The sequence below is a fragment of the Poecilia latipinna genome, unplaced genomic scaffold, assembly GCF_001443285.1.
Source record: "Poecilia latipinna isolate Pla-1442-1.1 unplaced genomic scaffold, P_latipinna-1.0 Scaffold1671, whole genome shotgun sequence".
Classification (NCBI taxonomy): domain Eukaryota; kingdom Metazoa; phylum Chordata; class Actinopteri; order Cyprinodontiformes; family Poeciliidae; genus Poecilia; species Poecilia latipinna.
In genome coordinates this window covers 1-14,876 of record NW_015114287.1, presented here as the reverse complement: position 1 = coordinate 14,876, position 14,876 = coordinate 1, and the positions used below count along the sequence as shown (strand labels likewise).

Sequence of the window (14,876 nt, the reverse complement as noted above, 5' to 3'; positions counted from 1 at the left end):
CCTCCCTGCCCAGGTATAGTTCATAGATAAAACCTGCACCTGTATTTTTCTTCTCCCACCTAAAATACTGGCCGCCGGCTAAAAACAAGTTGGTAGCACAACCCGATGCATCTTTGTGGAATATTTTACATTTATTCATTTTCTTCAAGTTCAACCAAGTCTCTCTCACTGGACACAAATCTGTGACCTGACAATATCTGATTTCAGAGACGCCCTCTGGGTTTAGAAAGGCAGAGCCCACAAAAACATTACATTTCATTTAGTTTTAGATGATAAAATTTACATGCAATAAGGACTCGGATCATTTTCTGCATTGTAACATCCGCAGCAAATGTTTTGCATCAGCTAAGTTTCAATAAACAAGTGATTTCAAAAAGACACTTAAAAGAAAATGAACAAATTGGAATCACACAGCCAGCTGAAGTAATGAGAGCTGTCATGATTTTTATGGAAAGAAAAGCCCTGCAGTAACGTTGGAACGCGTTCAGCCGTGTCCTTCCAACGTATTTAGCTGACCCATCCTGCAAAATGGAAGATTACATTTCATTTCTCGGTCAGGAAACCGAGTCCGTCCGTGGGGAAAAAAAAAAAAGAAAAAAAGTTGCCTTTCTTCCTGACTCTAAAGTTTCACCTTCGCAACAGCCTCTGGTCAATTGTCCGACAAATATGTCAGTAAAAACATATTAAAATATTTGACTTAAGTGGACATGGTCTTCTGAACCTTCATAAACTATCCACAGACTCTTTGGCTACCACAGAAAGCAAACCACCAATGTGAAAATGGACTGAACAAAGAGCCGCAGTAAGTGACTTTTAGTTTATTGTCTTTTTAATGGACTGCTGCCGTTTTATTTTTCAGGAAAAAAAGATAAAAATGTCGCTGATAAACTGATACTATGAGACATTCAGGACTTACATTACAGTGGGTGCTGCTAAATATTTTGGTGCATCTTTAGAGACAATAAAAAGCTGGCGGAATAAAACGCCACCTGTGAGCAATTCATAGTCTCCTGACAGAAACACACAATTAATAAATGTTTAGTCATGCACAGAGCTCCGTAAAGAATGAGCCTCCGGATTACTCGGTACATCTGAAATCATCTTGACAGATAAGAACTTTGGTAAGTCCAACGGCATGAAGAAATCTTCTAAATAGTATCTGAAAAATGACAGAGGGTTCACATTTCTGTTAGAAATATCTTTTGAACCTGAAGTGCATCCATGAGCTGACACTTCCCTGCAGAAAAGCAAAGGAACGGTCAAGCTGTCCATCAAAATGTTAGTATCTTCATTATTTCTATTTTTTGCCATCTTTTTGACCACAGTATAGTATTTATTTTTGTTTTGTTTTACTTCTCAGGTCATAGCAAGGTAAAAACATACTGAAGCATACATATTTTCAGAACAATAAGGAGTTCTACTTGTTTTATGACTTGATCTCAACTTTAAAGGTTTGATTGTTGAAAAATTACCTACACTGCCACAAAACCTCAGGGGCAAATCTAGACAGTTTTCCTCGGGCATAAGGTTCAGGGTCACAAAAGCAAAGATGAACAATGCAATATTAAACAACATACATCTGGGATGTGCAAAAAATATAATGGTAATGCACAAATTTAGAGGTGTACAAAGTGAAATTGCAAAGGCAGATTTTACTGTGAATTGATCAACATTTTGATGCTAGTGTGGAAAACAACCCAACATTAAAAAATATTGTAAATCTTCCAAACATCTTCCTGTGACTTCATTTCAGTGTTTGTTTCATTCAAATCATCAGATGTAGTCTCACACTCTGTATGCATTTCTCCACACACACACACACACACACACACACACACACACAGCCTTGCATCCGTTTTCTGCTCCATTTTATTTCATAATTTATTCTTGAAAAAAAATAAATAAATAAATAAAAATAAATGTGTCCTGCCATTGGCGACAGATGGTCCGGCGTATGTTTCTGTACCTGAACACTTCATTGGACCACGCACAATCAGGCACCCACACGTCGCCCACACAGACATAAACACACACACGACCTAAAGCTATGTATCCATACGCTTTTCAGCAAACACATAATCAAGGTGAGAATGATCTGCAATGATTAATACACATTGTGGTATGGCAGAGATACAGGTGGGATGTCTCCAATAAACATGCTCTGCGGATTCATCTCTGTATGTGCAGGGGGGATATACTAAAGCTTCCCTTATTGACTTGGCCTCAGTTCAGGTCACACTTTGAATGCCAGGCGATGAAATCAGGGGTCCACAGGTGGCAGTTCTGATCTCTGCAGCTCACAGCAAAGCTCCCAGAGGAGGCCAGGAGCCACAGGGCAAAATACAGCAGCGGTGACAACCAGTTATATACAGTAACCGAAGGAGAAAAGACAGCAGAGCTTCGTGGTGAAGAAGTGGGAGGATATTTCTCAGAGAAAAGTTTGCACACAGTTTCTGTACATCTCCGCTCAGCGGTAAAGTGGAGGAGACAAGAGTAAAGCTACAGCAGTCCTATCTGCAGATGAGTCGAGATGACGGGTAGCAGAGTGAGAGTAAGCATATGGGAAGCATTGCATTCCCCCGAAGAGTGCGTCCTTCCAAAGTAAGCCACCTGGGCTGCAAAGCAAAACGAGAAACAGAGGGCGGAAAACTGTCAGGCAACAACTCATTTAGACTGATGCAAGATAACAAGTGTGGAAAGGGGAAATGGTCAGAGAAATGTTAGCAAGGCTAAGCCTTCACCCAAACACCAATGCAATTAAAGCCTCTCGTTTTCTCACGGCGCTTCCTTTGTTCTCCTGATCTTGGGCAATCCAGCAATTTATTTTGTCAGGACGACTCACCCACACAGGCAGACCCATCGTCATTGGGCTCAAAGCCCTGGTTGCATCTCTTCTTGGCACGGCATTTATAGCTGCCGTAGGTATTGGTGCAGATGGGACGGTCGGAGGGGCACATAGAGGGGAATTGGGTGCATTCATCTTTATCTAGGGATGGGGAAGGCGAGGAAGGCAAAGACGCTTGACTGAAGGAGACTAACACAAGGAGACGGAGATCATGAAGGGAACATAAATGAGGTCCGCTTACCTGTGCAACGGCCAAACTCGTTTAGAGCAAATCCATGACCGCACTGTAAAACACAATTGATGTGAAGCAAAAAAAAAAATAAAAATCTTTACAGTCCATTAATATGTTCACAGTAAATATCATCGCATTCTCTGAACTGCATCTTCAGATTCTACCGGCGACTTAAAAGTAACAGAGAACCAGCTTAAATTGGGCAGCATTTCCTTTAGCTAAAACAGATCTGGCAAAAAAAAAAAACAAAACAAAGAAAACTAGTCAGTTTTAACCAAGTAGCAGCGTAATATTGTGGGGTTTGCAGTTCATCACCTGATAAACTTTACTTGCTTCCGTGTCAAACTTGGTTCTTCCTGGAATATTGTATCTTGTAATGCTATTTGGACTCTATACTTTTTCAATCTCTGTCCAGAAAGCAAACTGTAGTGGAATTCATTTGGATTTTATGTAAAAGACACAATGCACAGAATAACTGAGGTATAAAGTGAACACTGTTTCCATTTTTTATTTTTTATTTTTATTTTTTTAAGGAAAAATCAAACAGGAAATGGTGGCACGCATTCTACCCACTTATTTTTTTTATGTCTAATCAGCTGGCCACTACCAAAAGCTTAGACCAGACAGTTTGGGGACAACCAAACAATACTAGAGCACACGGAAGCCACTAAGACAGTGGAGAGCGTGAGAAATGCAGGAGACGGACTTTAATTCGATATCCTTAAATAATATCCACTGCAACAATTACCTTCAGAACTAACCTGCTTATTAAACAGTCAACCTGTATGCAGATTAATACTCACTAACACTACGCTAAAAACTGCTGTTCTTTGAGGATCATAGAAGAAGCCGTGTGATGCCCAATTTGTAGTTTGTTAAATGAAACCACAACCATTTTTTTTCTTTTTTTTGGCCTACATGCAAAATGCCACATCATATCTATCCAGTCTGACAGCAGTTGATCTACTTTGCAAAGAAGATCAACTGCTTCTTTGAATGTCCCCCTCCTAGTAACGACCCACCCCCTCGCCCCCCACGGGTGTTTCTGCAAAGTACGGACTCTCCAACAGGTTGAATACAAGCACACAAAATATAGGAAACCAATTTACATGTTGATCTATCACATAAAAATCCTACAAGATGTGACAAAATGTAAGAAAAGCTCATGGGGTGTGAATACTTTTGTAAGGCACCACATGAAACTGGAAGAGTGTCACTGTGCTGTTCCTAAAATAGCCAATTATATGTCTTAAACCATCAAGTTCAACCAGAGCTTAATGTTGTGTCCTGTACCTCGATTTCCACAGTAGGAGTGACTTCCTCCTCATCTTTTGGGTAGGGGATCTCCAGCACTGAGTTGATCTCTGAAGGCTCCAGAGGACGGGCTATTGAGCGCCCATCTGGCCAGTACACTTCAACATTTGTGGCCACATCCCTACCTGTTTAAGTAAAAAAAAAAAATGATTTCAGGTAAATATGATGCACACACAGAAAGAGGTTATGTGAGCTCAGCGAATCTATAGAGCAACAATTTACTGCATGTGTTGACAGTCGTGACTCTTCCATCTTTGTCTCCTTTTAGGGGACTTCGTTGCACTCTCTTCTCATCATTAACTGTTTTAATCAGGCACAGAGAAAGCTCATCTCCCGGGAGCCTCTGTGGATCTTAATTAAAGTAGCATTTTTAATGTAAACAGATCTTCAGTAACCCTGCCAGACAGGTGCACTGCCAGGGAGCCAGAGACTATTTCACCTGTTCTGAACCGAGATGACAACCTCTCACGGTGCTGCAGGGTGTATCACGTATAACTCCCTGAAAGTCTGGAGGTCCTTTCTAAAGTTACAACGTTTTGGAAAGTTTGCTGCTGCAGAGTGTAACGTGAAGGCCACAGGAGCCGACCTTTTCTTTGCAAGCCCTGGTGCAGAACTGAGAGAGACCAGAGAGCTCAAAGGATTAAAAACATGCTTTCCATACTTTTTTTTTTCTTTCCCTCTGTTAGTATCTAATCTTGGAATAATTTAGAAAATGAAGTATGTTATTTTAGAGCATGTCAAATAAAAAAGGGCTGTTAATACAGTGCAAAATTTACTAGTTGCAGCCTCACAGAGGAGCAGATTTAGCCGGCTGAAGGGCTGCCTGGTGCTTTAAATGTGATCTTACCAAGACCAAAGTGAGCGACAGGTTCCATCTCACACAGATACCCCGAGCCCCCATCAATAATCCGTGTGTGTGGGCCACTTTTCTTTGTGTAGACAACCACTTTAGCTCCTCGGGCAAAAGCTCCAAACTTGGTTCGGGGAATCACTCGGAGCCATGAGTTAGTGAGGCCCTGACACATGATGAGGAGGAGGAGGAAGAGGAGAAAGAGATGGGTCAGGGAAGGATGACTTATGCTTGACCACCCTACAGAATATAAAATGCTATTTAAGACCAGCACACTCACCTGATTGACTCTGTAGACAGAGAGCGGCTGTGCTGCGCTTTCGCCATGAGACACCACCAGTTCCAGACGGCCGTCACCATCAATATCTGTGGCTATGGCTCCTGTAGGCCCATCACAATAAACACTCCAGGAAGCAGGCTTTACAACAATTACTATCCTCATCAACAAAGATATGCACATAACTCAAGAATAATGCCGGTGACACATTTTCGGAACATTTTCAAAAGTGGAGCATTGGTGTCATCTAGTGGTTAGATGTGGTACTACCACATGAAACTTTCAGATTTTCTTGATGTGTTCATTCTGTCTGTAACATTTGCGCTTACAGTTAATGTAACAAAATATTTTTTTTCCCCTTTCACAACTTCAACAAAAAATATCTTAATCAGATTTAATTTTCTGTTTTATTAGACTTGATAGGCAGGTCTACAGACAATAACAGGGTTGTGCAAATAAAGGTTATTGATTGTTTTGACAAGATTACCAGTTCCTCGTCCATCAGGCTCTGCGGCCTCACCAATGTTCAACTCTTCTATCTGGGGGTCCGCATGTTCTCTCCTGCTCACCCTACGAAGGCACAACATTACCTTCACATTTCTGCACAGCATCAAAGCATTACCACTAAAACATAGAAAAACTAAAAATTAATTTACATCCACTTATTTTATTTCACTCGACGGCACACTGCAGAGAGATGTTTATTTACCTTTAGTTTATTTGTTCCAGAAGAAATATCAAGTAATAACCAAAAACACTGAACTCTGCAGCATTTATAGGCTGTGCTAATAAGTTATACCTTTCCCAAGCTGGTCTTTTGGTTGCATAAAATCAAAAAGAACATTATAAAACTTTATAATACAAACACAGAGCTGAGAATAGATCATATCCTCGACTAGAGACTAGGACCAGACAACACGATGTAAAGTAATTACATCAAAAGATGTTGCCTTGAAATAAGGAGTCTCTGTATTTGGCCTTTCTTAACAAACTGTTTCAGTTCTACTCCCAAAATATGCAGACATGGTTTAAGGCCTGGATTTGGCCTGTGAAATTGAATTCAGCAATCTAAGCATCGTAGATTAATTCCCTGTTACTACGGATTTAATAAGGGAGGCAATTACTTTTTCTAATAGTCACAGGTTGATTCGGATACCTTATGCACTGAATGAATAAAATTATCATTTGAAAACGACTTTTTTGTTTACTCAGTTTATCTTTGTCCAATATTTAAATTTGTTTGATGATCTGAAACATCCAAATGTGACGAAACAGAAGAGGCAAGTACTTTTTCACAGCACATGATGTCCACTTTATTGGACAGTTCAATTTCTTTTGATTATAAATCCAAGACTTAAAAATGTTACTAATAATTTTTGTCTATGGTTATCAATTGGTTTTGGACGTATGTTGCTCAGTGGCAGAGTAATTTTCTTGCATTTGGAAAGCTGACAGTTTCCTCCAGTTGTGTGCCCAACGTGCTCACCAATCTGTGCAAATTGGTGAATGGATCTGTAGTGTAAAGTGGCTTAAGTGGTCAGCATAACTCGAAAGGTTATATATAAGTTGAGTCCAATTACCGTCTCTGAGTGCTGTTTTTCTGCATTTGAAGTTTTCTGTTAACTTACATATTGGTGGTTATGAACAGTGACACACTACAAACTAGCAAAGCGTGCTGTATGCAAGGATACCATCAATAACCACACACATCCAGAACAAATGGCTGAATAGCTGACCACCATGCATGAAAGTGTTAGAGTTCCACATTTATAATGATTCGATATCTTAGAGCCACTAATGTAGTGATTTTAGCTGCTATAGCACTAACATCAGCTTGATATTGATTTGGCGTACTGGATTAATTAGCTTGTTCAAGCATGTTTTTATTTATTTATTTTTTCTGTGCCAAAGAGGAGAAAAAATAAGCTTGTTCATCTCCACAGAAGACAATGGCTGAGCCACTGGCTGAGAAGTAGTGACCTCTTTCAGACCAGAAAGATAGATTTTTCTTGGGTGACCTGGCGTGGAGAAATATTCTGATCCGGGAGATCTCTGGAGAACAGACTGATTACTGATATTCTGTGTGAACTGAAATTTGAATCCTGTTCAGAAAACTTTGCCAAATCAGATTTTACTCAGAGAGGAAAGGGTTCATTTTGCTATCAGTCAACCAATCACACGTTTTGCACATTTTGAGCACTGAGTTAATTAATATTATCTAGAGAGGAAACCAAACCATGAACAAAGAAAGATCTTAAAACTGTCTTAATGAAAGAATCATTCATGTGTGAAGAAGGAAGAGGCGGGACGCCAGACTAGATAACTATCCTTTTCCTGGAAATTTAAATTCCCTGCAGCTTTCAAGCATAACATTTGAATATTAAATCAAGACACAAGAGCATTTTATTAACCTCCTCATCAAAGTGCTCATAAATCTCATATTTGCAGTGCAAACACCTAAGAGTGTTTGGGTTTCACTCACTGTCAGTACCTAAAGAGTCTGTTGGCTGAGGGTCCCCTGTAGGCGATGTTATTGAAGAACACCTCCAACTCGTTGTCATTATCAAAGTCAGCAACAATGACTGTCCGCACCGGAGATGGCATGGAAAACTTCTGGGAGGCAATGTCCTGAGGAAAAGGGGAACAGGAGAGAAAACAAGTGCCATTTTTCTATTGAGTAGGTGTATTCATTCATCTTCTCATCATTTGTATTTATCTAATACTGCTCACATGTAAGCTCTTGCTTCGAGTTTGAATAATCCTCTCCAAATGTTTATTCGCTTTGAGAAAAAAAAAAATAAATTATCTGTGATGCAACACGTGTACTTTTTTTTGCATAAACAATCACTGTCAGTGATGGATTATTGCTTTAAAGAGCAGAGCACAAAATAATAACACAAATATATTGTTGATATGAGAAAATGGCAGCTTGACAGAGCTGAGTGCTTGTCTGTAAACAGAAATAGCTGCTTAAGTGCAACAGAAGTATGACAGTGTCTTGTTATAAGCCGATACTTTTTACAGGATTTCAGAATTCCAGATTTTTCCAGTTGACATTTCCAGATATCTCATTCCATTTTCTGACCAGTTTGGACATGGCAGTACAGCTAAGGTAATGTTGCTGACTTTTCCGTGTTGTTTCGGTTTTGTTCGGAGTTTCCGCCGTGTCATATTCTGCTAATCTGGTTTCTCTTGCATGTTGAGTCATATTCACATACTGTTTTATAAAACAGTATAGATATAGAGCAGTAGATATATCCATAAGCCACTTTATAGACCAATTTATCACATTTTGTCTTATTTTTCTTTTTACCTCTGTGTTTAGATACATCCCATTTAGGTTAAGGCGTACCTGATGCATCTAGTATTCTTTTGCCATTTTGAGCCCATGGCTCCCTCAGTTATGCTTCTCCCCATACCACAGCAGTAATGGTTATGGGGAAACAGATGAAAAAAGTATTTCTTAGTCCTTTTCAGACATTGGGGCACACAGGTTAGACGCCTCCCCTCTACTCCACTTCCTAAAGAAAAGTTTCTGCAGTAGTTGAGTTCTTGCATGAGGAAGTAACAGATATGTCCTCGCTTCAGTGAGCTGGTGATAAGTCTTGAAAGAGTTATAGAGCGGCCCTTCACTCCTCCCAGTATTTACTCCCTGTTTTAATTATAAGGCTCATAAAGCTGCAGAGGTAGGGGCCGCCCACATTGACCTTCTCCTGCTCAGGTGAAGGAGAGGGGATTGCTGTCTGAGGCGCTAAGGGAACAACTACATTCACTGTGTCACTTGCTTAAGTGCAGAGACAAAAAATCTGAGCGAATAAACATAACATTAACATTTTGAGTTGAAAATCGGATCCATCACGACATGGAGCAAGTGTGCGTGTTGAAGTTAGTACACATTTTAATTCACTTAATTATTTATTATTTTTACTTTTAGATCAAATCCACTGCAATTAATCGCCATCAAAAAAAGAGGAATATGTGCCAAGAGGCCGGCGGCAGATCATTTCACTCTCAGCATTTTGTCAGATGAGAGTGAAATTAAATATTAAGTACAGACACTTTTGCCCACATGCAAAACAGTATCGGTCTACAAACCATGCCCTGTGTGAAAAATGGTAGTGGCAGCATCATGCTATGGGGATGGATTTTTTTTTTTTTTTTTTTCGGTAAAGAGGATGTGGGAAGTGGTTGGAGCAGATAGGATGATGGAGGGAGCTGTAAGCATACCTCAACCTGTTTTATCTATTTATGGTAAGATTTTTCTGATTACAGATGCTCTCCGTCCAGTCTGACTGATGATGACCTAACTATGGACAAGAATCGATAAACTTTCTGTTTCTGCAAACTGTTAAATCAGGATCTGGATACAAATGGACAACACACTTTTCAGATTTTTACTTGGGGAAAAAAATTGGACTATGCACTATTTTCTTGACACTTTCCACAATTATGTACACATTTTTGTTATCTGTCAGATAAATATCCCTACAAACTACACTGATGTTTCCCAATGACAAAATGTGGAAAAAAATGGGATATGAATGCTTCTAAGATAAAGTACTTTTATTTTTGTTCTGTGGTGATTGAGGAAAAAGCCGTAATAAAATAAGTGATAATTGATCATAATTATATGTAATAAATCAAATTCCTTACAAATCTCCTCACAAAAAGCTTTTTTTATCAAAATACCTTATTTGCAACAACAGAATCTCACTTTAAGTGCATTTTCAATAAACAAGAAAAATTGTATAACTTCTGCTAAGGCCATCTTCCAAATATATAAATTGATTTTATGTATTGGATGTGTGGGCGTGTGTGTATATATATATGCAGGTACCCAACCTACTGTAAAGAGTAACCTATCTAACAGATTTTAATTAAACATCAAATGGCCCAATCTGCACTTTCCATTACCAAGGCAAAGCTGCTGGCTCAGCCCGATTTAAGTGTTGGTTTATTGAAGTGATACAACAGCTTCATTATTCAAACCAAAGGTCAATATTGGATAATATGGAAAAGTCTCAGCTTTTCTGGTGTCTGAATATGTTGTTGGCTTGAGATTTAACTTGTTGTCAAACAGGAAAACACTATGCCCTAATTTTGTTTGTCTTATCCGTAAGAGTGTGGAAGAGTTGAGACGTGTGTGTTGGTATGATTGAGTAGTCTTGGGGCTAAGTATCACACATTAACCCCATACTTGACCCATATAAAAATGGCTCCTGTGACGTTTATCTCCCGTGTAAAGGATGTGGGGGCAGGCAGTGAGAGGTAGATCACCGAGCACGAAGGGAAGGGTCTGCAGATTCACACCCAGCGCAGCTCATTCCTCTGTGTCTGCAGCCGAGTGACATAAAGACCCCAAACGGCACATGTACGACGCTGGTCATTGATGGAGTAAATCACAGGAGCCTTTGAATACCACTTAAACCCAAACTGAAGCTCCATGAGAGGTGCTAATGCATTAGCCCATTGTTAGCACTAACAAGAACACATTCACTGTGATAACAGTTTAGATTTGCTGATTTTATCCTGGTTTCTCATTAGACATTGATTTTGATCAGAGGACAACAAATGGAGACTAACAACCTGAGATGTGAAATGTGTTTTTTGATTGTGGGAATCACTGATCGAGATTTTATCATGCTCAAAGACAACATGATAAAATATGTTGTCTGGATTATGCACAGAGCTGCCAGTGAGTTTTAAATTGGTACTTAATTATGGAGTAAATTCCATAAAGTTACTCCATAATTAAGTAATTACAAAATCGTTATTACTTATAACAGTTTTGCATTTATTATTGGCCTATTTTCTATATTCTTCACTGGTCAGGTTCTCCTAATGGTACCAGATTGCAGTTTTATATCTATCAATAAAAAACATATTCTGTGTGAGAAACAAAACTGTAAGATGTTTTTAGTTTAGAAAATAATTATAAATTAATAATTTAAAAAAAATCTTTTTTGTATTTTCTAAATGATGTGCATGTATGTGTGAACCTTTGGATCATGAGCCATTCAAATGTCGTTTGTTTTGTGGAACCACATACAGGATTTTTATTTTTTTTTCTAAGACATCATTTCACCTTAAATTTCTGCTTGCGGTTGTTTAGCTGTATGTACAGGCGGTGAGGTCCATTCCAGTTCCCGTACACGATGTCAGTCCTGCCGTCGCGGTTAAAATCTGCCAGTGCCACCCCTCTGCCATGCTGCATGGGGTCCTCCACTCCTGGAAGTACATACCGAAAGGTTCTTTCATACTCTAAAGCCTAGACGTGTTTAGTTTCTTCAAAATGTACACTGCATGTCCCTTACCGGCCTGCTGCGCAACATCAGTAAAAGTTCCATCGCCGTTGTTTCTGAACAGGAAGTTGGATCCGTACTCATTGTCGCAGAAGATATCAGATAGAGTTTGACTAACAATTGGCCCCACCACCACGCCTCTCCCCCCTGTGCAGATGGATACGGCGAGAGAAGGTCCCTCAGTAAGACAAAATAAGGCAGCTAGTTAAACAGAGAAGAAGTTTTTTGAAAGAGAAAAAAAGAATGAAACCGGGAAGGTGAAATACTGTACTGAACAACAGGAGAGAGATCGACTCCATAACAGAAGGGAATTATAAGAGATCATTAGTGTCTTTTCGGTCCATTTGCTTCGAACTGTGTAGGGCTTTTTTTTGCTGACACAGACTCCAATTCTGATGGCTACAAACACAGGTAAATAACTACAAGGGAAGTACAAGTGCAAACAAATACAGCGGACTAGTGATACAACACATACTGAGATGTTTTGCATTAACCAAAGACTAGCAGTAATTTAATCACCAAGATGGAAAAAAACAAAAAATCACAGCGAATATCACCCCATGATTTTCCAATGACTTCCTATAAAGTAAAAGCATCTTGCTAGAGAGTTTCATCTCAGACCAGCAGAGTTTAATTATATAGCTGACGGGGCTTTGATTGCCCTTTCTCCGTGCAGAGTCAGTGCTGTGAGTGAGTCAGGCCCTGCGCCTGATTTACTGGCCCGCTTCATCAGCCCGGACAAATATCACTTGCCCCCAACAGCAATAAACCACGAAACGCCTCTCCAGAGATATGTAACCATCAGATATACAACTTCACAGGCTGTCCGTCTGCTCTGATTAACAGCAGTCTGATGACAAAGCCGTCCAGCTAACATCACTCACAGTAACTGTGAACCAGCTCGCTCTGGCCCCCTGGGTGGATCAGATGATGTCCTTCACGTGGGAAAAAAAAAAAAGAAAAAAAAAATGTTCCAGAGATGATAAAGCTTAATTCTGTCGCTCTCAAACACAAAGTCATTGCCCATTTTCGAAACTCAGTGGAACATCAACATCAAGGACTTTTCAGTGGTTACAATAAAGTTTCATTAACAGGTGATCTCACTCTTGGTTATGAGGAAACAAATCATACTTAGGTTGGGCCTTTCTGGCATTTACTGCTCCACTTTTCTATACATCACTGGCTGTACAGCGAGCTTGAATTGAGTCACAGAGATGAGGGAGTTCTGGCTTTAGAGCTCTAAAATGAAAGAACAGACGGCTGGCAAAAGTGTTGAACTCATTTGAACAGTTTTAAAGAAAATGCAGAAATAAATTCAGGAAAACAAAATATCTATTAAAGGAAAAAGTATTCATAAAACCACAGATTTGTAACTAAAATAAAAAATACTTCAAAAGACCAACATCAAAAGAACACAAAGCCTATGCTAAGAAGTTTAACTGGATATAAATTGGATTTAGCTCTTTGAACTATTCAGGCCTTTTCAGCATGTTGTGTCTGGTAAACCATTGGAGCCAATTGGCCAGATGTTTTAGATCACCATGCTGCTGAAAGATGCAGGGACAACACATTTTCACTTTTCTGGCACAGGCCGCCATATTTGTATTTAAAATAGTTTTTTACATTTCAAAGGCTTCAGAATGCCATTGGCTCAGACAAGGTGCTGATGGCCCTTGGAAAGAGACACTAGCACACTCCATCACACATTATCCTCCATTAACAGCGGACAAATAGTACTTTTCCAAATATCCACCCTGTGTTTCATGCCAGACCTACATGAAGTATTTGCTTCTAAAACACTCAAGTTTAATTTCATCTGATCGAAGCACATGGCTCAGGTTCCAGTGAGGTTTGGCAGATTCCACGCTTGGTGATCGTATGGACATAAAAAGTTATTTTCTAAAGACTTCTCTTCTGATCATATTGTTGTCAGGGAGCAAGTAGACCTGGTGAGTCCAAGATGCCACTTTTTGCTATTTCTGAAACATTAAGTTTGTATCGTGAAAAGATAACGTTGGCTGATCTTCGGTTGTTTGTCTGAATACCAGTTTTTACCATTTTATTTTTGCCAATACAGGAAGATTTAGGCAGTTAGCTATTTTCATGTGGACATTTTCAAAATTAGGAAAAACGACACACGTCTCCATAGCTTGAAGGGTATTTTCTTCAAGTTACACCTATAAATACATTGAGAATGTTATTATTTATTGGCAGCTGATTTGGTATAATCTCTTGCCTTCCAGTGAATGCTCTACTAACGTCTTTGTGAAAACACAATAGAACCGAAAGACGTTCTCATTTACTCCCTTCTTTCTTTTCTCCTTCTCTGGAGAACCTAGCTCTATTGCTCATATTTGACGCCAAACAATCCACCTTTACGGACTTTTTTGTCGTAGAATCCACTGCAACAAAAGGCAGATTCCTTACGACAGATGTCAGCATTGATAACACTTTAAGGGCAGGTAGCGCAAACAAATCATCAAGACCTATTGCACAGTCTCCATAAGCTCTTGACACCTACCAATTAGTTTGTTAACTCCAGCTTGCTCTGCAACATTGGAGAGGGCAATGACTCCCTCGGAGAGGTCACTGGCTACCTCGTCCATCTCTATGAGAGCGTGAGGTCCCACGTTTCCACTGGCGTAGTTGGCGATATAGATAGCATAGCGGCCGGTACCCTGCAGAAAAAAACACGTGCCGTTTTCATTAAATTACATCTGTTGACATTTTAAAGCACAAACTCAGACATGTGAGAAAACAGCTCGGCCGTTTGACCTTTCTGGGAGCTTGAGAGGTAACATTTATTGCCGCCACTTAACTCGAACATATGAACCAGATACTTGTGATTAAATAAAAATTACTCTGGAAGTAAGGCTAAGTGGTTGAAGATCAAAAGGTCAAGCATGGAAATGACATTTCTATTTTAACATGTTTATTAGCAAAGGTAACCTTTCCTATCTCTTGTTTCTCTGTTTTGCTTCTCTGAATTGACATTGCAGCAATGATTGTTGCAGAATTCAGTTTACAGTGGAAAAAGGTCAGTATGAGTTAAAAAA

The 14,876-nt window shown here is 39.5% G+C and overlaps 1 protein-coding gene across 1 annotated transcript; it reads right to left on the bottom strand.

Moving 5' to 3' along the window:
* Positions 1 to 799: 799 nt before the first annotated feature.
* LOC106964415 (cartilage acidic protein 1-like) lies at positions 800 to 14,498 on the bottom strand (the record flags this gene model as incomplete). The annotated part of the gene is made up of 11 exons (XM_015059945.1): positions 800 to 2,615; positions 2,843 to 2,986; positions 3,087 to 3,129; positions 4,371 to 4,516; positions 5,239 to 5,407; positions 5,522 to 5,622; positions 6,006 to 6,088; positions 8,010 to 8,146; positions 11,604 to 11,746; positions 11,833 to 11,967; positions 14,342 to 14,498. Coding segments are annotated over 11 exons (1,374 nt in total), but the record flags the coding sequence as incomplete, so codon positions are not given.
* Positions 14,499 to 14,876: the final 378 nt, after the last annotated feature.